The 23,844-nt window shown below is 42.6% G+C and overlaps 2 protein-coding genes across 2 annotated transcripts in view; both read left to right on the forward strand.

Annotated features, from left to right (window-relative positions):
• The window catches only part of lysmd2 (LysM, putative peptidoglycan-binding, domain containing 2), a 391,867-nt gene that overhangs the window by 347,761 nt on the left and 20,262 nt on the right, over positions 1–23,844 (forward strand). The gene's annotated exons all lie outside the window — the stretch shown is intronic.
• On the forward strand, positions 2,501–23,387 carry sema6dl (sema domain, transmembrane domain (TM), and cytoplasmic domain, (semaphorin) 6D, like). Its single transcript, XM_062424688.1, has 20 exons — positions 2,501–2,846; positions 9,306–9,477; positions 10,043–10,154; positions 11,298–11,358; positions 11,579–11,641; positions 11,767–11,868; positions 12,102–12,192; positions 12,427–12,546; positions 12,889–12,977; positions 13,821–14,038; positions 14,135–14,266; positions 14,890–15,045; positions 15,598–15,771; positions 16,106–16,246; positions 16,478–16,555; positions 16,684–16,742; positions 17,351–17,407; positions 17,938–18,120; positions 19,196–19,437; positions 19,533–23,387. The coding sequence occupies exons 2-20, from the start codon at positions 9,354–9,356 to the stop codon at positions 20,661–20,663; spliced, it is 3,333 nt and encodes a 1,110-aa protein (XP_062280672.1). The 5' UTR covers positions 2,501–2,846; positions 9,306–9,353; the 3' UTR covers positions 20,664–23,387.

The following is a 23,844-nucleotide window of genomic DNA, read 5'->3' on the forward strand; positions in this document are numbered from 1 at the left end:
GGTGACAAATGGTGCCCCAGGCCAGGCAAGTGCCAGAAATGGCCTCTTAATCAATCAGAGGTCACCATGAAGGCTCACGCCAGACTGCTCCCACGCTGAGAGGCAGCCATCTGATGGAACACTCAATGCCAAACCACGAAGCACACAACCTTTTCTCCTAGTTAGTGCACCACTGCTGCTGCCACTGTCATCTTCTCATTGCTTCTGAAAACTGGACCACTCCCGCAGAAGAGATGTCTTTGTCTTTCTTTTGCTTGATCATTATGAAAGACATGTGTAGTCAATTTATCCTTCTTTGATATGATGTGAGATGGAAACTGAGACATGTTTAAATGAAACTTTAATCTATAATTTAATATTTATTCCAGACAAGTCTTCTCTTTACTTGTTCTGTCCTCTGATTAGCTAGTGGGAAGTGGGGACGTTGCAGTAAAACATCAAACCCTCTGGTTCTCCAGCCACAGACCCAACCTTAAGCCTGCAACCCCCATCCTTGACACATGGCCATCTGTACTGGCATTTCAGGCAGTAAATAAGGGAGTGGAGGGTGGTGCATTCTCTGGTAGGCCTAACCTAAGGCCAAGCCCTCACATTCTCCTCTGCACCCCAAGGCCCACCCTCACACACCCCCTGGGGTTGACCTACACACTGCAGGGTCCCCAGGGGAACATATCAGACTCTGGGAGTAGCACAGCCCTTCTGTCCTCTGTCTACCCCCCATCCTGCACGCATATCACTCTACTCTCCCACCATCCATCTCTCAATCATTCCACCGTTTCCAATATCAATACATTCATCTGTCCATCCCACTATCAATCCAAACAGAATCTCAAAGACCTTTGTCCATCACCCATCTGTTCACTTGTACTACTGTTTGTGATTGTGTCTCCATTTAATCATATATTCTCTTATGACTGTTGAATAAATCTTTTTTTTTCAATTAAAACTTTTTTTTTTATTTTTTTTTTTAAGTACGATCATATCACTTCTAAAGAATTCCTCAACCTCATAACTTCACCCTTTAGTTTCCTTACTTTCTCTATCTTGCTAGTAATTATCATTAGATCACAATATGGTATACTTTGTCATATAAACTAGACAATCCTACAGACGAATGATCCTTTTATGAATGTCCTTGGGTCAGTGATAATTCACAATGATTAGCGTGAAATTACGCTACAAGCAGATTAAGAATTGCAAAAGCCAACAATCGTACACCAAAACCCATTAAAACCTACTGAAACTTTGTCACATTTCCATTACACCCCTAATAAAACTGCCAATTCAATGGAAAAAAAGCCAATCAATACAACCACCAATCACCAGACACCCACAGATCCATACATCTATTCCCTCGACCTGACACTTAGTACCTGCTTCTGCGCAAACCTTCGACACATTGATCTATCCATCTTCCCCCCTTTCCTACTCGTAGATGATTGTGCTGATTCAGTCCCCACAGGATACAGGAGGATACACACAAGTAACCCAGGACTGACAGAAACACTGACTGGCATGATTGAAGCACAAGGGACACAAGGGACAAAGAGAGAGCGAATAAAAGTCACATAAATGAAAGACTAAACTCCATCAGCTGACATAACCCTGGTGAGACTGGAGAAAAACTAAAGAATGACCAAAAGGATAGCATTTGTCAAATGAAGATGCATGATATCAACATGCAACTCCAAAAAAAAGAGGAAGAGGGTGGGACAAGTGAGGGAAAAGCAGGGACAAAGACATGCAAGAAGTGCCAAACAGGGATCAGGCAGATCAGCAGTGCAAACTAGTGTTTCCTGTTCAAGTATTGAGATGCAGATCCCACTTTCCCAGCTCATAATGGAAGCTGTCAGGAGTGTGTGTGAGTGGGTGAGGATGTTCATGTGGGAGAGATTCTCACACATCTGCTAACCTGCAGCTCTTATGGGGTGCAAATGGGCCTTCTTTGTCCAGCGTTTGCAGACCTGGTTGGAATGACCTGACACGTTCAATGACGACTTCAGCTTAGCATGCACACAGGAACACGCACTCACACATTCATGTTTACATACACATGCACATGCAGAAAGCCTGCTGCCTGCATTGTAGATCCAGCTGAAAAAACAAACAGGATAAGAATCATTTAATAATCTTGTGAAGATGTATAATGCATCTTAAGTTTGTAGCAATGTTACTATTTTGGTTTGCTTAGAAATGTATTTGTGGTATGAATTCATACATGGCATTTGAAGTTAAATGTATGTATGCTTATGTATTTATCGCTTTCTTTTTTTCTACACTTTTATGTCTCAGTCCATAATAATGACTCCACTTTGAAAAGAAAACACACTTTCACAATGCTATGAAGTAGAGTAGAAGTAGATCTGTGCTTAAACAATCTCCCCCTTAAATCTAAACATTTCTAAAGCAAACACAACTCAAGCCGAAATGATTTTAACTAGGCGCTCTTGCTGACTTGGAGTTGGGGGATGGGGTTTAACAGCGAGGAGGGGAGGGAGGGGGGCAATACGGGGTCACACAGAAGAAGAACTGGGAGGGAGGGGGTTTGCTTTTTCTTTCTCTCCGGGCTCAAGGAAAGAAAGGAAGGAAGCCAGAGCAAAGCAGAGAAGCCCAAACCAACTGAGAGATGGATGATGGGGGGAGGGACTGGAGCAAGAGCGCTGCTTATTGGTAGGCTGTGGATCTCTCTCTGGATGGATTGACTTAGCACGGGTCGAATTACACCATTTGCCGTGCATTAGTTTGTTTTTCTCTCAGCCAGGAGAAGTTGATTCACTACGACGCGCATAATATTTTTTTTGGATTACAGCAACACAAAGGGATACAAAATAACCAATTCAGATGAGGTGAGTTCTTTGCAGATATGAATGTATACTTTGTTGCGGCGCATTACGCAGTGAAAGTCGAGGGGGGAAACTAGAGAGGAGAAGTCTTTGCTGGGAAACAAAATATTTCTTCTGACCACGTCGCTATGCTGCTCTGCAAAACTGATGGTTGCAGGACAGAAATAGTTCATGTCCGCACTATTTTTACTTATGCTTCAGTCTATCAGACTATGCATTCATTCATTCTTATAGGACTGGCAGCGTTTATCTGTCCGGTTCGGAAGCGTCTTTCCAGCGCTCATTACGGGGCGTAATAGAGAGTAAACCAAATCTAAACTGTTTACTCACCTCTTTATTTGTGTGACAGTTTACCCTTCTATTGAAGCTGGCAATGCCTTATAATATAAACTTGCATAGACGCATGATGAAACCATGTATTAGAATAATGAACACAAAGTTGTGAAGATATTTTGTATTAGTATAAACAACAGAAGCAGGATTTGTGTCACTAGTTATTATTTTTTCACACCGGTGGATATGTGCTGTATCACGCTCTCCTTCAGTTCACACGCCTTCTCTCGTTTTAACCGGCATTAAATCAATGATTGTACGTGAAGTAAATGTGCGCTGTAGCGAAGATAGCGCGTCGTTAATGTTTATGTCTTTCCCCTCTGGTTTCCAAAGTTAATAGTAGTGGAAGGGGCTGGTGTATTGGGTGTATGAGGGGGGGGGGGGGGGGGGGCTGTGTGGTCGTAGCTCTGCTTTGAAGATCAGTCATCAGAGCTAAGGGGCCCGAGGACGGAGCAGTCAGAGTCAAAATGCTCCTATGTGGCGAGCAGAGCTGACATCTTTGCGCAACTGGATAAAAAGCAACCAAAAGAAAGAACACAAAGTGGGTCCGGATGGAGCTTAGAATAACAGGAATATTACATGTTTTTTCTTAAATGGATTATCAAAGGAATATGACATTCAGTCGGATTGACCCATTCATGAGTGAATTCAAATATTCAAGGTAGGTGTCCTCTGTGATTTTAAATGATTGATAAAGTATAGCCTTTTTTTTAGGATACATTAAGTTGTGTATTTTTAGATAGATAGATATCGGATTTAATAAAGGACATTTTACTATTGGCTTCTCTTTAATCCGCGGAAATACTTTGTGATCGAAATCTATAAAAGGGAATCGAGTCCTACTTAGATTTCAAAGTAGCCTAAAATATAACATTTTAAATCAGAGAAGTACACACATGATGACTGACCAACAGTAAAATCAGAGTTAAGCCAGTGTCGAGCTTTAACAGACCTTTCACGCTGAGAAGTGTCCTTATTTTTAACTACAGTTTAAGTCACAATATCTCACCCATTTCATTATGTTTTTTTCCTGAGTTTTGTTAAGTGGTTCACGATAAGAATTAAAGTGTTTTCTGATATTTCACCTTTATTAAAAATTGGAATCAAGGCATTAACCTGCACATAAATGATCGGATCATGCTGGCCAACACAGTTTTTACAATAAAGACGATTTGAACGGACAGTTTTACTTAAATGGTTGTTGAGTGTCCTCTCTCTGATACCTTGAATTAGTTTTATGTATTCTCGATTTCGTTACGATATACCTAGCTATATTGGATAATACAATGCGTTTTTGGAGGTAGAGCAGCACAGAAGCCCAGCCCTGTGCATGTATTTGTGCTGTGGAGGCAGTTAAACGCAGCCCCATCACTGTTGTCACTCCATCGCTGTCCCTTTGTTGTCTTTTGTATGAGTCCTACATGTGGACTAAAGCGGTCTGAAAAGATTTACCACGGATAAAACTTGAATGCCTTTACGCCCCAGTCAGTACAATGCCAGCATTTGAGCCCGGGATGATACATAGATGGTGTGCGCAAAAGAGGAACGGAATATTTCCACGCAAAACTTTAAAAAAATAACCAGCAAGTGAAGTAAGAAAAACAGAAAAATACAGAATAAAGAAATAGAGAGAATCAGAATGGTTTGTTTGTTTTATTAGAAGGTGTGTGTGTGTGTGTGTGTGTGTGTGTGTGTGTGTGTGTGTGTGTGTGTGTGATAATAGGTTAGAGCCAAATAAAGGAAAATGAGCATGAACCATTTAAGAGAAATATCATGGTTTATTCTCAAGTTGTCCCTATTGGATGATGTTGGTGTGGTAAAATAATTGTAAAATCGAACAAAAGCTTACAATTATATGTAATTTCAGTTAATTAAATTATTGGTGTAATTTTCTCAAGGGTGTATAGGCCAATCCCAAGACATACCTCATTTATTCAAACACTTGCACCAGGTGTTTACACTTCCCTGGAAATGTGGGGTGTGTGAGCTCTGTCACAGAGATAGGAGAACCTCACTCTAGTTAACTGAAACTATAAACTTTGTGTTGGCAGGAGCACCCCACTCCAGCCAGGTTAAACATCAGAACTAGCCGTAAGTGCACTGACAGCACAGCTGGCTGGTGTGTCTCACTCCGCCTCACTAGGCATAGGGTCAGAACTCAGTGACCAGAACGACCGCCGTTAACCTCCACTACAGCCAGTTATAACCCGGAACAACTGCCATTAAACCATACAGTGATCAGTGTTAACCCCTTTATAGCCACATGTTTGCCCTAAGCTGCTTCTTGGAAATCGGATTATTCAATGCTGAAATCGTTGAGTAATAAAAGTTGGGCCATTTGTGCAGCATTTGGAGTCAACATGTTTATATAGTTTGCTTTGTTACTTCAGAACCCACTTTTAGGAGCCTCTGAACCGCTCTCCTGAACATAGGGCCACTGACCGGGGGTGGGGCTCTATTGTGTTGATTTGCCCAAAGCCCCTTTTGTTTCTTGGTCACACCTGCAGCTCAGCCCCTTTGTGCTCAACTATAGCAGAACTACTGCTGAGAACTGCCTTTCTCCTGTTTCACCCCTCCTCTCGCCAAGGTAGAGAAGAAAGGGAGGGAAGGAGAGTTTAGGGTGGCACAGCCATCCGCTTCAGCCAAATCTCTGAAGCAACAAGTCCAACCAGGCCCCTCAGAAGTGATCCTTAGGTAAAGAGCAAGTGATTAGGGGGTAGTGGTTATTACTGAAGTGGGAAAAGGAGTAGTAATCATTTCTGGGCCTGTGTGGTGTCTGCTTTAATCATCTGGCTGACTCACTCTCCGCCGTGGCTGCATCTTGATTACTTACTCAGAGTTAAGACAACCGCATTATAGGACATATCCAGTTTTGGACAGACTGTCACGCATGCTTACACGTGCATTTACACATACAAACACCAAGTGTGAGGAGTGAAATGTCTGAAACTGAACTCCTGGGCTATCTGATTTCCTGTGCTGTTAGGTTTACAGCTCAGCATGGTGCAGGATGACAAGTCAGGCAGCCTCAAGCAGCAACAGCCATTGTTCTGCTGGGATTACATCCACCCATGACATTCAAACACAATTTACGAAACATCACGCACTACTGTTGTTTGCCATCCTTTTATTAGCTCCAAATTCTTCCTAATGGGTCTGCCCTGCAAAAAATACATCCAGCATTGCAGCCGGTGAGAGATTGTGGCAGACATATGTCAGTGAAAGCAGAGCTAAAAGCAGACTATGTGTGTTAATCTGTCATTTTAAGCTTGGAACACTAAATCTTCAGCTTTAACTACCAGAATTGGGCTACAGACCCCTACACCCACAAGCAGCAGAAATAGCAATCCTCCAGACCCCCTCCCCACTTCTCCCATCCCCCGTGTTTAACACCATGGGCCTGAGCCAACAACATCAGCAGGGAAAGTGCGTGGTTGTAGGACATTGAAAAGCCTGTAATAACAGAGGTAGAGTGAGGCAAGGCTGAATGGCACTGAGTTGCGTGACAAGCCCAGCGTCTCTAGGCTTGTTGAGGCCTATATGTACATGTACGCACACACACACGCACACCCACCCACACACACTCAGTCACACACTCACTGGAGGGCAGGAACCAGAGAGCGCAAAGGAATAGTCAATAGAAAACATGCTGGGCTCACTAGAGATTGAGAAGTAATTTTAGATCGCTGACCTCTGGATGTCTTCTGTTTCTGTTTTACATTAAAGTTTCTGAGGAAAGCCTTCGCCTCCGCAGTATGGCTATTACCATGCAAGGAATCATGGGAGATTGGAGCTGAGCTTCTGCCTCTGGTTGAAGTGTTTTTCTCTTGAATTGTTTAGTGGGAGAGAATGGCAGGAAAAAGCGATGTGTATTTCTGTGCTTACGAAGAGGCGATACAGAGCAGGACTCTAAATTCTGACAACCACAGAAATGATTTACCTGTGAACATAGCCAAGTTTGGGCTTGAAGCACAGTCTGCAGCCTGTATGATAGCACTATAGAATTGAAATGCAGAGCTTGGTTTATTTACCTTTCATAGCTCTCCTTTTTTTCTATTGTTGTGAATTTTGTATCTATTCCTGTCTCAGGCTTCTCCTAGAAACTCAGCAATTTATTGCTTGAGTTTTAACACAGCACATTTCTTGGTGCCGGTGTCTAAACCAGGTAGTAAAAAAATAGCCGCAATGCTTTTAAGGAACACCACTGTCTGTCTTTGTAGAGCAGTATCATCACTTCTCGTTTAGATAAAGTTGCTGACAGTTGTTCTTCTCTATAGATCTGCCAACCAATGTGCACAGATCTGTGTCCAGAGATGTATTCGCAGCCACATTAGAGTATAATAACTACTCCAGCATCATTGATCTTTTTAGTCTTAGGAAGAATTTACCCTCATACAATATTCCTATTTTGTCAAAACATCAAACCATTAATTTAACTATTAAGTGGACTAATTAAGATGAAGCACCATTTCGTCCAGGCCTGCATTATTCTGTCATAATGACATTTCTCTTTCAAAAGCATCAGTATCCCACAGAGTACTGAATTGGCATGATTACACACAGTTAATGACTAAAACACTTAAGCGTTACTCACTTCCTTTTTTCTATGTGACAAATCATCGCGCAATAAAGATTTAGACAAAATCTAGTTTATTAGTTCCTGGGAAAATCTTTATGTACATGTAAGATTAGAGGCAGTCGGACCAATTTTTATATTATGTAATTCATATACAGTATATTGACAAATGGCAGATGTGCTGATATATATATTATAAATGTTAGCTAAATACCTCACACAGTCTGATTTTCTACTTTACAACCTTGTGTGTTATGGATCATTTAAGTCTGATAATGTTTAGCGTATTACAAGAAGAATGTGATCAGATTTAGAGAAGTTTTCACAGGGCTACAGTGACATGGCCCATAGATTGCCTCTGCTGGCTGTTGGTCTGCCATGCTTCCTGTATGGATCAATCAAAGCACTAATGGCTTGGCAGGCCAGGCTCACAGACAGCACTGGAGCAGGTGTGCTTTGGGGCTAATTGAAAAATGAGTCAATACTGCGTGTGCGTGTGTGTATGTGTGTTCATGTGCGTGCACATGCATCAGTCTTTGCATTACGCCATGTGAAAGAGTTATGTATGAGCAGGTGTGTGTGTGTGTGTGTGTGTGTGTGTGTGTGTGTGTGTGTGTGTGTGCGTGTTTGTGTATCCATCCCAGTGTGCTCCCAGCTAATCTATCCCTTTGCCTGTGTGACGTCTCCCGGTAAATTGTTTATATCCGTTCAGGCTTTGCCTACATGAATAATTTGTTTGCCTTATAAATATTTGAATGTACACCGATCATTAATATGCACAGACACAGTCTGTCTAAAGCTCTTCCCCACGCACCCACATACACACTAAACCCCTGCCACTCCCACAATAAATTGTTACTAATGTAGTTGCTGGTGTACCATGTCTACAATCAGATGCTATGCAAACTATTGTCCCCAAAAATTACTACTATGTCAAAACACCTGTCTGCAGCTAGATTCTCATAACACAAAGATGAGTGAATCACTGCACTGCAATAATACGCACCAGCCCTAAGGAGAGGCTGAAGCAATAACAGCCAACAGAGCGCTAATAGAAGTCGGCTAAGGTCAGAGCAGAGGCTGCACTACTGATGGTGATGAAGTTGCAATGTGCTGATTAGCGTTGAGCCTGGCCCAGGACAAACCAATCAGAGCACAGATGTACAGAGACAGCAGGCCTGCCACGTTTCTAACAGAGTGGACTTCCGCTGCATCCAACACAGACCGAGACACCCCACCGGTCAGTTGGCTGACCTTCCCTTAGACAGCAGATGCAGGGAGAGGTAGAGGGGAAGCGCCAAGCACCACCACTGAGAGCTCAGTCATTAATAAGCCAGAGAGGGCATTATGTGTGCATTATGTTTGTATTTTACTAACATAGCGGGTATCTGCGGACACATGGAAAAGTGGAAATTGTGCTTTTTTCATCGTTCTGACTTTCATAAAAGACTAATTTGGCACATAAAGCTACAGTTTTTAGCAGTATGAGCAAAATATAACCTGGAATGTGATTACACATTAAGTAACAAAAGCTTGCATTTCTGTGTTTCCAGGTAACATCTCCACTTGTGTGAAACAGGAAGTGTCGTCTGTGAGCAGCCATGGGCCAGAGAGCTGCGCTTCTGCTCAGTGAGCTGCTGCTGCTGCTGCTGACAGCCTCACGCACTCTCCTCGCAGTCAGCTTCCCCGAGGACATCGTACCCCTCGATGTCGTTGACGCACACTGTGAGTACACACACGCAAATTAAGTGAGCAGAGACAGGGGCAGAGATTACAATTTTCTGCAACATCACTAAAAAGTCAACCACTATCCTCAATATACACCTTTTACACACTCCAGATGCTGTGTTGTTAGGTGCAGTACACATAGAATAAAAAGACACACAGGCAGTCCCCTTCTAGTCGTGTCAGCAGTTCAGACACTAGCGTCTCATATCCATAGTAATAAAATCAATCTGCTGTATTGTCAGTTATAGCATTAAGTGGATTTCATTTTCATCTATGAGATGCACTGGAAGAACACAGAGACGTGCTGACGTAGGCATACAAACACACAAACACAACACAATGACACACAAATATAATTACACAGAATAAAGATATTTGTACTGTACCATTACCTTAATTGCAGGAGGATTTGTATAAAGCACATAAACAGCATATTTAGGTCTAATCAGTACAGTTGGGTTTAATGTAGCGAGAGGTGATTGTGGTTTATCCTTGCATGGGTGTCTGCTTCTGCCACAAGCTTCCCATTAATAGCATGTGTGCGTGCGTGATGTTTTCGCAGTTTCACGAAAGTACCCTGTGTTCAGAGGCAGGCCCTCTGGCAACGAGTCACAGCATCGCCTTGACTTTCAGCTGATGACCAAGATACAGGACACTCTGTTCATCGCTGGCAGGTAAACTCAACACACACATGCACACTATCTCCCTCTCTTTCTGTCTCTTTCTTTTTCTTTCACACATCCCCCACACCAATATACTCAGTCACTCCTTGGCAGGTAAACAGTGGCGCAAGGGGGAGGAAAAAAAGCTCTTAATGTTATTGGATCCGTGGCTTCTAGGCCTGCATCTGATGTATATGGGCAGTATTGATCCAGGAAAGACGTCTATCATCCCAGCCTGATGCTCTGTCAGGGATTTCTTGGCATCTTTACATGTCTTTTTGGTATTTATGGGCACTTGGATTAATCTGACCGCCAGCACTAATATTGTAGCAGGAAATCACCTTGACATCTACAGTATAAAACTCCCACCCCTGGAGCCCCTGTAATCGCCACCACATGTATCACTGATGTCAGGTGAATCCTCCCAGTGCCAGTTTGGGGTATTTGCATGTGTTTACTGAAAGTGAAGAGATGTGTTGTTTTTCTGATGATTGATTGATTTATTTTATTTCTATTGGATGTAATTTTTTTTAAATAGCTAACATATAATCACAATATGGGACTGTCATATAAAATAGTGTAGCAGAAAGGACATTCAGGTAAACCAGTAATCATTCAGCATTAACCTCTGCAACACCCTGTTTTCTATTTGAATATTATATTTTAATTTATTTTTGGCTCATCATTGTCTGTTTTTAGACACAGCAAGAGAAAGATTTTTGTTAACACAAACCTAAAAGTTGTGTGCTATCTGATGCGAGAAGAGGCGGAGAACATAGTTTACAATAATTGAGATTTCTCTTGTCACGAACACAACTCTGAAAATCTCCCAATAATAGTGAATAAATAGAAAAATGGGAAAACAATGTAAATGAGCTGCTGATTATGCACCCGGCTCCTTTTTAGTATGTAGAAAACAAGAATTGTTTTGAAAATGGTAATGTTTGAATTTGGATCTTAACGTGGATTCTTTTGTTTCATTGATCTCTTAATCCATTTTTTGCTCTTTTATTAATATTCAAAATAAAGTCCCAGATTTTTTCAAAACAAAAAAAAGACAATTATGAACCCTAATTATATTTTTTTTATACACAAAGTTTATTCATATTACTGCTGTGTTACTGAGCTGTTTGTTTTGTTGTTTTCTGTCCACAGAGACCAGGTGTACCTAGTCAGTCTGAGAGAATCCTACAGGAATGAGATCATTCCTTACCGGGTAAGATTCTCACCACAAGCTGCTCTCTCAATCCACAAACACAAAAAGGGCTCCATAGAAAATACAGAGCTATTCATCACAAACTGGACAGGTTGTAAAATGAGAGAGTGGAAAAGGGAGGACTGTGTACATGAGTGTGTACATGTATGTGTACATTTAGTGTGTAGTGCCGTGCATGTGTCTAATGCTCTGTTTTTTTTTGTGTGTGTTTTTTTTGCAGAAGCTTACATGGCGATCGGGCCAATCTGACAGAGAGATGTGTGCTGTCAAGGGAAAACACAGAGTGCGTATAAAAATAATTCACCTTGCACCTTTTCTTTCTATTCCCCCATATGACAGATACTTTAACTGTGAGCAGGAAAGCTGGCTGGCTCTCAACATGGTCATGTGTTTTGTCTCTGTTTTTAGGACGAGTGCCATAACTTCATCAAAGTGCTGGTTCCCAGAAATGATGACCTGGTCTTCATCTGTGGTACCAACGGCTTCAACCCAATGTGCAGATACTACAGGGTCAGTATCTGCCGCCAGGGCTTTCCACTGTACCTTAATGAGTCAGAGTTTGCATGCTGAGATGTCCACATATTCACACACACAAAATCTGAACAAGTATTGTGTTAAGAGTCTTTAAATTAATTAAAATTAATAATAAAGCACCCTAAAATGACTAGACTAGTTTGACTTATTCATGTGCATGTTGATGTTTGTATGTGTGTTCATTGTGTGGGTGATTGTTTATCCTTCAGCTGGATAACCTAGAGTTTGATGGGGAGGAGATCAATGGACTGGCACGGTGCCCATTTGACTCTAAGCAAACCAACGTTGCCCTTTTCGCTGGTAAGGGTCAAACATACACACACCCACACACATGGTTAGTCTTACTGAAGAAGAACTAATGTGTTCCTACTTATGCTCTCATTATCACCTCCGTGTCTTTGCTACAGTAAAACTGTGCCTGCAGCGATAACAACTCAGCCAATTAAGCCTTATAAAATAAGAGAAACAACAAGCAACTGAGACCAGCGTACCCTAGTTTTTAGTGAATGTGCTCCTTGTTGTCTTGTTTCTTAGAGGGGAAGCTGTATTCTGCCACTGTAGCTGACTTTCAGGCCAGTGATTCTGTCATCTATCGCAGTATGGGTGATGGATCAGCCCTGAGGACTATCAAATATGACTCCAAATGGCTGAAAGGTAAGCAAATGCACCTTCAACACTTTCAATCTTTATTTATCTCTCCCCAAACCTTCATGGACACACACATGTAAACCTGGCAGATAGCTACATGCCCACGGTGCCATTGCATGGTGTATGTGTGTATGTATGTATGTGTCTGTCAGAGCTTTTTTATCGGAGTGATAGAGAGCTCTCCTGCCTTGCCAATCTCCATGGGGATATGTCCTGTTCTCTCCCAGGCAATCTAGGTCACCCCCAGTCATATACAGCCTTGTACAAATCCCTGAAATATTCAACATGCACAGTGGTGGTGACGGTGCAGAAATACACTTCAACTCTCTGCCTCTGTCTCTCCCTCAGAACCTCATTTCCTGCATGCAGCAGAGTATGGGAATTATGTGTACTTTTTCTACCGAGAGATTGCAGTGGAGCACAGCAATCTGGGCAAGGTAAGACAGTCCACCTGCTGTTTATAATACATTACATATTCTGCACAGATGCAGTGTGCAGGCCTTTATCCAAAGACAGGGTTACACCTCCCTCAGTGCATGCATTTCTGCCACAAATGGCCCCAGTGGTAATGGGGCCCATTCAGGCGATGACAGTACAACGCATTAGAATACACGAGAAATTTCAGCAGTCAGTGTTTGCTGGGAATGTTCTACTAATGTAAAACCATTACACAGTGAGAGGATTTGTCTCCAAGAGATTTGCACGCTCTGTGTCTGCCTCTCTATGACACATACACATATGCAGAGGGCATTAGGATGTTCTGTGTTTGAGGCCAACTTCAGATTTGACCATGCTTCATCCTGAGCTGGTCTGGCTAAGCCACAGAAAACCACCATCCTCCATCAGCCACCAGCTAATACATTTTTCAACCCTACTAATACTGGGGTGACACCTGGCCTCTGATGGAGGTTTGCACCGGTAAATTATTAAAACTGTCTAAGCCAACTGCTTCACACATTTAATTTATATTCTAAGCCTTGATAATGCTTTACAATCAAACACAGATTCACATGGTGTTGCATTAGGCCAGTCAAGGCCATTCATTGTCTTCCATTTTTAAATATTTCCTCTAGTCAGGGTGAACAATCTCCACACACAAAGTTAAAGATGAAACTGTGTGTGTGTGTTTGTGTGTGTGTGTTAAGTCGTCTGTGCCGCCGAGTTGCTACAGGATGAAGAGATGCATTATTCAGTATGTTGAAGTGTTTTTAGTGACGTTCACTCAACTTCCTTCCTCTTCCACTCGCCTCTGTCCTCTCTTAAACCCCTGCTCGTCACAGGTTGTGTATTCTCGTGTGGCCCGGATCTGTAAAAATGACATCGGTGGGTCACAGCGAGTGCTGGAGAAACACTGGACATCATTTGTGAAGGCGAGGCTGAACTGCTCCGTGCCAGGAGAGTCTTTCTTTTACTTTGATGTGCTTCAGTCCATCACTGACATCATTAACATCAACGGAATCCCTTCGGTGGTGGGGGTGTTCACCACACAGATGAACAGGTGAGCCAAGGCTGCTTTTAGCTGACAAATCCCATGGACAGCAGTAAGATATTTAGAAGTGAAACGTGACCATTACATTGCTGTGTTTCTCCACAGTATCCCTGGGTCAGCAGTGTGCGCCTTCTCCATGGCTGACATAGAGAAAGTATTTTTGGGTCGGTTCAAAGAGCAGAAGACTCCTGACTCTGTGTGGACTCCATATCCAGAGGAGAAGCTGCCCAAACCTCGGTAAGGATTGAATTTTTTTTCTCTTCAGAAAATATCCAAATTCAAAACAGTCTAAAGCTAGAAGTCCAAACAAAACAGCAACCTTAGAAAAGATCTTTAACCTAGTGACTTTTCTTGGAGCAGGTTGCACTTGACATGACGAGCATCTGTTTACCGTCTGTCAGTTTTCCCCTTTTCTTAACCCTTCTTTGTCCAGGTTAACCCCAATGAAATCAAATCTTTTTCACTACTAAGGGACCAGGTTATTAGTTATGACCCAGCACACACATTCACCATCTGCCGATGATTAAATAATTAATTTGGTATAATTAGACACAATGCATATTTAACCTGTTTACAGTCAGCACGTATATTTGTAGCCCTGCCCTGTGTCCAAAACACAAAGACCACGCAGCACCTCATTACCCTGGTAAATCATTGATGGAGGATAACCATGCATATGTATATTTTATGTTTCCAGCTGAGGCCTTTTTGTGATCCTAATAAGCACCTGCTCCTCTCCCCCACCCTCTCGCTGCACTCTCCATCCATTTCAATACACATTATTATTACTCCCTGGTGTGTGATCGTATGGGCTGCTCTTTGACCTTTTGCTCTCTGTGCGTGTGCACCTTCCATCCTAGACCCGGGAGCTGTGCAGGTCATGGTTCAGCTGCATCCTTTAAGAGCTCCATCGAGTTCCCCGACGAGACCCTGCAGTTTATCAAGTCCCACCCTCTTATGGACACGGCTGTGCCTTCCATAGGGGATGAGCCGTGGTACACCAAGACGCGAGTCAGGTAAATGAAAACATTGGTATTGATACCGGTGCTAAAGCAATACCAGAGTTTTGGAACCTATACTTTTAATAATACCTTAGTTTGAGGAACATAAACAATGCTTCTACAAAGCCATTGTTGCTTTCTACAAACATCTGTCACTGCATGTTTATCACAAACAGCTCTACAAGAACTTAACCTAAATAAAATAGTGTAAAAGTTCTAAAAGACACTAATAAGAAGAATAAATACAAAATTTTAATAGTCAGTGCTGACAATCAAAAAGTATTGAGGTTCAATACCTAGCTCTATATGATGGCTTGACAGTTAATTATTTACTGCAGATTGTCACACATGGAGACATTAATATTGAAATGTATCTCCTAGCTTACGTGGTCCACTGTAGAAACCTAGTCATGATGTTGACACCAAATGCAAGACATGAAGAAAAATGTTTGACCCCTAGTAACTGAAGAGCTGAAGTGATTTTTGCATTCAAAAGGCTTCTCCTATTTTGCATTGGTTGGATAACCCCTGCTGTGAGTAACACAAACCTCTCTGCTGTGTTTGAAGGTACAGGCTGACAGCACTGGCTGTGGACAATGAAGCAGGGCCCCACAAGAACTACACAGTGGTGTTCATCGGGGCAGAGTCAGGCATTGTCCTCAAGGTTTTGGCCAAGACTTCCTCTATGTCCCTGAATGACAGCCTGCTTCTAGAGGAGATAGACGTCTTCAACAGAGCCAAGTAGGCATCCATGAACTTCTCACCCTCTCTGTCTGCCTCTGTTCTCCTTTTCTCTTCCCCTTCTGTCTTTCTGTTTGAGGAGTCAGCAACTCTCAACTTAAAGCTTCCTAGAACAGATGGCTGTTTTCTTTCTGTGCATGCACTGTGTACATGTGATTTTTTTGTGTGTGTACATGCTTATTTGTGGATGCACACTTGCATGTGACAAAGATTAAAATCCTGTTAAACTGTGAGAAAAAGCTTTATGTGACTTTTCCACCTAACAAGTGATTAAATCTACTGAGACTGAAACAGTAGACACACTTATCTGATCGGGTTTCTCTTCCCTTTCCAGGTGTTTGTCTAGCCATGAGGATGACAAGCGTGTCGTCTCGCTGCACGTGGACAAAGATGCACACAGCCTGTATGTCGCCTTTTCGAGCTGTGTCATCCGTATTCCCCTGAGTCGCTGCGAAAGGCATTCTTCTTGCCACAAGTAAGTGACGTGCTGTTGCACACGTAGAGGGTTAAAGTGAGCTTTGTACGGTCAGTCATAGGTTTGTGACTTTATTGTTTTGTTTCCAGTAAATGTCATAAAGGTAATGGAAACAGTTTTATGTGTTCTGGTTAATGTTCAGTCAGTCACAAATCATTATAGTGTTCTTTCAAGAATGATTAAACCCAGTGATCTAATGGTGGGTGTGCATTGGTTTTTGTGTGGCGCCAGGTCGTGCATCGCATCAAGGGATCCTTATTGTGGCTGGAAGCCTCATGGAGCCTGTGAGAGGATAGAGCCTGGTGTTTTGTGAGTTCAATCCTCAGCTCTAATATAAAGTGAAAATATAGTTGAGAAAATGAGATCCCGAGAATTTTTTGCTGCTTTTTGATTAATTTCTTTGTTTGTCTCTTGCTCTCTCTCTCTCTCTCTTTCAGGACTGGCTATGAGCAGGACATTGAATTAGGAAACACTGCACATCTGGGGGACTGTCATGGTAAGACTCTCATCTCCATACCATGCCATCTATTTCCAGACACATAAATATGCACACACACACACACACAGATACACAAATACTGACACACACACATGCACACATGTACGCAAATGAAACACAAACTCATCTCCACATACACCATGATCCTGCACACTCACACCAGCAATCACTTCAGTAACTTACCCCTACATAAGTCTATGTGCAGTATTAACACACACATCTACATACAGTACATGGCCACTTGTAACTAATGCCACTTGCGAGGCAGAAACATGGACATGTACAATTGATGGTCATGTTCAGCCGGTGCAAATGGTAGAGGTCTTTTAATATCTGATAACCAGAAAATGCACCTTTACTAATTTTACTTTGAAACGTCTGTCCCTTCATTTGTACCAGCTAAACATGACCCAAGCTGAACCTCAGTATTGATCAGAACCAGAGGGCCTCCAGTGACTCCAGTGAGAAAAGGACACTGCTAGCGAGTGCTTCATATCTTTATTGTTAAACCAACTAAACTGCACTCTTAGTGTCTCCTAGGGATTTTATTTATTTTTACCTCTGAATTCCCTTATACTGATTTCTTGTCCTTTTAATTCTTTTAGCGTTTTTGGGCACTACATCAGCGCCAGATTACAAATCATTTGGCGACCCTACCTCTGGTTAGTTTGATCTTTTACTCAAATGGTTTCTTTCCTTTAGTTCAGCATCTCCAACCCTGTCTTTCCACCACTCATTCATCTGTTCTTACCAAACACCTCCTGAATGCTAATGTCACCTGCTTCATTTTCAACGTCACAAACAACAGATTTACCAGGCGATATTGGTGCTCTATCGCAACGAAGATTCACTTTCTCCTTTTCACTCATCACTCCCTGTTCCGATCTGTCCTCCCTATTGCATGCCCACTATCATCCCATGGCATCCTTACTGTTGTGTACCAACTCCTTTTTGAACCTCAGTGTCCTCTTTTTTCTCTTTTCCAAATTGTCTAAACAAAAACCAGAAATGTACTTGCATTGGTTTGTGAACATAAAATTTTGTTTAAGGTTAATCATGATAAGTTTCATTTATTATTCTTTTGGACACTAACCTTTAAAATGACCCATTGCCTATGCCTACTAACTGGGATGATAACAGTATGCTTTACCCACGTCTGCACCGTTTGTTAACAATTTGTTTGTCACCACAGACATGGAGTTTTCATCAACGCCAGTCACTGTCCAGCCCAGTGGGCCCATACCCCCCCCAGTACTCATACCCACTCAGAGCCCCAGCTCTGGGCCTGGTCCAGAGCTCTACGGCTCAGGCTTTGTGCAGCAGGATGACCCAGCCACCTCCCATTCTTTAGACTCTATCCCAGGGGGCCAAGAGGGTAAGGCCCGCAGGGAGGCAGCCAGCATGCAGCATTGAGCCCGATATGATAGCTGCCAACAACTGTTACTAAGCCACACAAACGAGAATCCACACATAGGCTCACTTTGGCAAATACACATTCACACCATGGCAGCTATTTAGGATTTCTAGTAAATAACATGGCAGATTGTAGTTAAGTATCTCAATCTTTTTCAAAAAGACATTTTTCTATACTATTTCCATTACATATATTATTTCTGTTTTTATACATATTATATTTTTATATTACCATTGTTTTCTTTCTTTTAAATTGTAATAGTGTTATGCTCTTCCTTTCTTTTCTTTCTTTCTTTTAATTTAATTATTTTCCTCAGTTCTAATCATTTAACCTTCAACTCCACTATTGTATTCTTTCTTTAAAAGCTTTCATTTAGATTTAACTTCTCTCTGCCAATATAGATCTTTTAACCATAGCCCTAGTAACAGTTTACCCTGGCTGGTAGATCATTGGCTGGGCCTGCTCTGCCACATCTCTATAGTGGCTGCACGGGGGATGACTAACTCTTTCAATGTCTGTGGTTACTAACAAACCTCCAGTAGAGGAGCAGCTATCTCAACATCTGGAGGGCAAACACTGCACCTCTTTCCGCTGACCAACTTCCTGCTGGTTGATCTCTTGAGCGAAAAGATTGATTCGGCTGTCTGTCCCAGATAAGAATACACTCCTAACTCTTTGGTGCTGGTTAAACGCATGACAGAATGCTTCTAGTGGAACAGTTCAAGTCCTCCTTTCTAAACTAACATGGCACTACTTCTAATAGATGGTGAAATGGATGTGGGTACCTAACAGCTTCTGCCAATTTTTACCATATTTCTTCTTCATCTGGGATGAATAGGAATGTGTCAGTTTTTATGAAATTTGGTTGTGGTTGACTGGTTACAATGTATGAGGAGAGGTGTAAAAGCAGAAACTCATGCATGGTTGTGTTCACACACAAACACGCACATTTCTGCCATTGAATGAAGAGGGACGCTTCACTGAGTGCTTTGACTGTTTTCACCAGGGGGTTAACCAATGCCTCAATGTGTTGTAGGTGTGTGGGATATCCAAGCAAGTGAGACCAACCAGATGGTCCACATGAACATCCTCATCACCTGCGTCTTTGCTGCTTTTCTCATGGGTGCTCTGCTTGCTGGTCTGATTGTCTTCTGTTACCGAGACTCATTCCTTCGTAAGCCAAGACATGTCCACAAGGATGCAGAATCTGCACCATCCTGCTCAGATTCTACCGGAAGCTTTGTGAAGCTCAATGGCCTCTTTGACAGCCCTGTAAAGGTACAGACCTCAGAGATTTTGTGAAGGAGAGTGATTTAAACATGATGTGAAACTGAATTTAATCTTACTTTTATAATTTATTTTCATGTACATAGGAGTACCAGACCAACATGGACTCTCCCAAGCTGTACACCAATCTGTTGAGCAATGGCAAAGACCTGAATTCTCCCAACGGGGACACCAAGACCATGATCCTGCGAGATGGCTGTCAGCCCCCTGAGCTGGCTGCTCTGCCTACACCGGAGTCCACCCCTGTGCTTCAGCAGAAAGGCCTGCAACCCATCAAAAACCAGTGGGAGAGGGCTCATGGGAAGGCCAGTGGTCCCCGAAAGGAGTCCAACTCATCAGCCATCAGTCCTCAGTTCCTCCCTTCTTCTCCTGCTCCACCTAATTCCAACCCTCACCACCCTCACCTTGCCCTAGGACACTCTCATATCCCTAGTGCGGTCGTCCTGCCGAATGCCACACATGACCACCCTAACCATGACAACGGAGATGATACACTGCCACGTTCATCTGAAAAGAAGCAGAAAAATCCAGATTCTAAAGGAAGTAGGAAAGACCAGAAGAGGTCTGTGGATGCTAGAAATACCCTAAATGACCTTTTAAAACACCTCAATGACTCTGTGGCCAACCCCAAGGCCATTCTTCAAGAGGGATCAGGGCCACGCCCAAGACAACACCTCACACTGGAGCCGATGGAGGAACTGACTGAATTACCCCCCAAGGTACCCAGTCGCGAGGCCTCCTTGTACTCTCCTTCATCCTCCCTGCCGAGGCACAGCCCCACTAAGAGGGTGGATGTTCCCATGCCCACCACTCCCACTACACCAACGGGCAGCTTGAGCATGGGAGACACCCTGGAGAGGCAAAGAGGGGGATACCAGCTCCATCGGAGTGCCTCTCACAGGCACTCCTTATCCACCTCACCAAATGGGGTAACCATGGGGGTGTCTGTGTCTCGCCAACACAGTATGAACAGAGGGGGTTACATGCCCCCAACACCCCCCTCCAGACTTGACTCTCATGGCGGAGTGATGGGGGCAGGAATGCACTCCGCCCATCCGTCCTCTGTTTCCCGACAGAGCAGCTACAGTGGGCATGGCTCGCTCCCTCGCACAGGGCTGAAAAGGACCCCTTCGCTAAAGCCAGATGTGCCCCCTAAACCCAATGGGTTTTCACCACAGACTCCACAGATGCGAGTGGTCAATAAGTACAGTTATTAAAAGAGCATGGACACCTAAAAGTGAGCTCTTGGCCTTGACTGTAGAGCTTTGAGCCCTGAGGGCTTGGGGGGTCTTCGGATGGGGTAGGGCCTGGTGTGTGTTTGTGTATCGACTTGAGGTGTGTTCCCCCTTTAAATGATATGCACATTCACTCACACTAAAAAGGGAAAATCACACATGTGGCCAAAGATACTCCTTGTGGCTTTTTCGCTTCCTATGTTTTCATCTCCCTCCCTAGTCATGGTAGCCACAGGATATGAACAGAGGACAGTGGTGAATCTGCTGCTCCCCATTGTATCTGGGCTTGGGTGTCACCCGTTCCCACATTAGGTACGAGGTTAATGATACCAGCAGTGGCCACTAAAACGTCTGTGTGTGAGGTACCAGGTCAAAAACAGTGGAATACTTGAAGAATGGGTCTCATTTGTTACTGCCCTTGAGCACTGTCTTCCCACTAATGTGAACTGAAACAGAGAGGAGAGGTAGACCATGTGTTTGTTAGAAAGATGGCTGGGGGCAGAGGAGAGGAAACTCGATAATTATCGGGTGAGTTAAGATACATATGACCATAAACAGTTGCATCAGGCAGCAAGAATACAGAGAAAAAGAGTATATGATTGTGTGCATGTGTTTGTGTGTTGGGTGATTGGAGAGCAGGTTTGTGTAAAGGTTTACACCTGATAATCAAGAGTTGGGCCACATGCAGAGGATGTATGTTAAGACCTTTGTAAGACCTATGTCACTGTCTCTCATTACAACTGTGATGTTTCTTTGGTCTTTGTTTTGAACCTATCTGAACCAAGCCTAAACCATTTTTAAATCATTCTGTGGTGTTTCTGGTAATTAGACTAGGCTGAAGTTAAGTTGGTCATGCTGGGTGTAGGTCTATATTGGGACTTTGCAACTCGCTGGGAAATGTTCCTTAATACATATGCTGCTATTGGTTTTGGACATAGCTGTTTGTCTTTGATACATTCATTTCTCTACCAGACTTTGACAGCCCTGTTATAGGTGTGCAGACCTGCATGTGTGTGTGTGTGTGTGTGTGTGTGTGTGTGTGTGCGTGCGTGCGTGCACGTGTTATATTGTGGACAGGGGCCAAGAATTACAGTTTAAGCAACCAAACGCACTGTTAATACTGGTGATTAAAAAATGATTCTCTCCTGGACTGAAACCTCTGCCCCTTTGTAGGAGTTATACTGGTGGCTGAAGAGACTTCTTTATGTAGCAATGGTATTAAGAAAAACATACATTTCTCATATCATACGATAAATTAATTTTGAATAAAATGATTTGCCTTTATAATGTTTTACTATTTTATTTAAGGAATTTACCATATGAAACTAAAGCAACACCAATGGTTTAGCCCATGTACATGAATTCAGCATTTCAGGGCACTTCTGTTAAACTTGTGTGTCCCCTAATAAAAGAACACTAGAATTTTCCTCCTACATTAACCCTATTAAAGGTGTATTAAACTGACCCTAGAACAATACATGGATGTAACTGCTCTGTCATCTGTCGCGCTGGTTCTGCAGCCCGTGTTCCCTGTGCAGCTTCCCTGTGAGTGGCCAGTGTACAATCAACACAACATTTACCAATGTGTCCAAATGAGTCATGCTGGGAATGACAAGATCCTGTATATACTTAAATACTATAAATAATGAGTATAAATATTTTTAGGCAAGTGAACCTGAATCTGTGCATTGTGTGCCTTATTCACAAAATGATCTACTACAGTATATATATTGGCAATGTCAATTGGTTTCTCCGTATCTTATTGTCATTTACTGTATAAACAATTTTTATATGATCAATTTTAAATTCTGCAGGATGTGTTGGAAAATCACTACCTAATCTCAACTGAAGTGATGGGGAAAACAAATTGAACGATACACATTCCACATGTGAATGACAGTCATGCAAAAGCAACAGTCAAAAACACTTTTTCTGGGTATAAATTGATTTTCTCCTTTATTGCCGGTGTTGAAAAGAATGGTGTTAATCCACCACGTAGAGGTGCCATGCAGTGAATGTATTTTCTTGACAGTGGGATGTAGGGTGGTTATACCTTGCACTGTGGAGCAGTCGGCTCAACGCAGCACATCCTGCCCACAGTCAATGTATTAACACAGTGTTCAAATGAAAAGCCGTCTTCTGGCATGGGCTGCGGTTACGCAGAATCTGTAATTCCCCAAGATTGCAGTGACAGAAATTCTTTCTCTTGGCCAGTAGGAATGACTGAGGAATGATTTCTCTTAGCAATGGGTGCATCATTTGGGTGACATCTGCAATCTTATCCGAGTGTCAGTTGCCTGTTTAGCCCAAAGCCACATTTTGTTTACAAGTGATGATTGTATGTAAAGACTTTCTGCCTGTCATCTAACCAGTGTTTGGGCTCTCTTTTCTACTAGACACATGCACATTGACATACACAAACATACACTGCTCAACTGCCTTGTACATTGCAATATGAACTGGGTCTTTCTGTTGCAATCTAAATTGAAGCCTTTATATTTCAGTCTGAGCTCTGTGTATGTGCAGACGAACCGGATTTTGTCATGTAATTTTGATTTAAATACTGTGCAACATGGCGATGCAAGGCCAGCTATATATATGATCTTCAGAGTATTTGAGCGTGTAGATATGTTGTAAAGTTGTACTGTGAATGTGTAAATAATAATGATGGTCTTTGTTTCATGATATTTTTTGTTGATTTTTTAACACGGCATGTATAGTTGAAATAAAACATTACTGCACAGAAAAGAGTAGTCTTAAGGGATTTTATTCATGCTGTGGACATGGATTTTAACTTGGTTTGGTTTTGTAAGTCGACTCTGCACATTATGTTGTGTGTTTCTGGTGTGAGAGCATAACGAAGAGCTGCACAGACTTAAAAATCAGATGCTCAGTGCCTTATATCCAGCCTAAGAGCCGTGAGATTTATTCTGAACTTAGAGCATGTCTGGGGTGAGGGTAATACTGCCTGTGTCCTAGCTGAGCTCTGTGAGCTGACTATCAGAGACATTAAGAGTCTGCAGGATGATTATGAGCTTCAGACTATTTTTAGAGCTGGGTTGTTTTGAAGTTTGGGGCCAGCGCAGAGTCAACCACACCAGAAAGCATGTGGGAAAGTTTCCAAAGTAGTATGTTCATGTAGACACTAAACATCTGGACTAAC

The sequence above is a fragment of the Scomber scombrus genome, chromosome 1 (assembly GCF_963691925.1).
Source record: "Scomber scombrus chromosome 1, fScoSco1.1, whole genome shotgun sequence".
In the NCBI taxonomy this organism is placed as follows: Eukaryota; Metazoa; Chordata; class Actinopteri; order Scombriformes; family Scombridae; genus Scomber; species Scomber scombrus.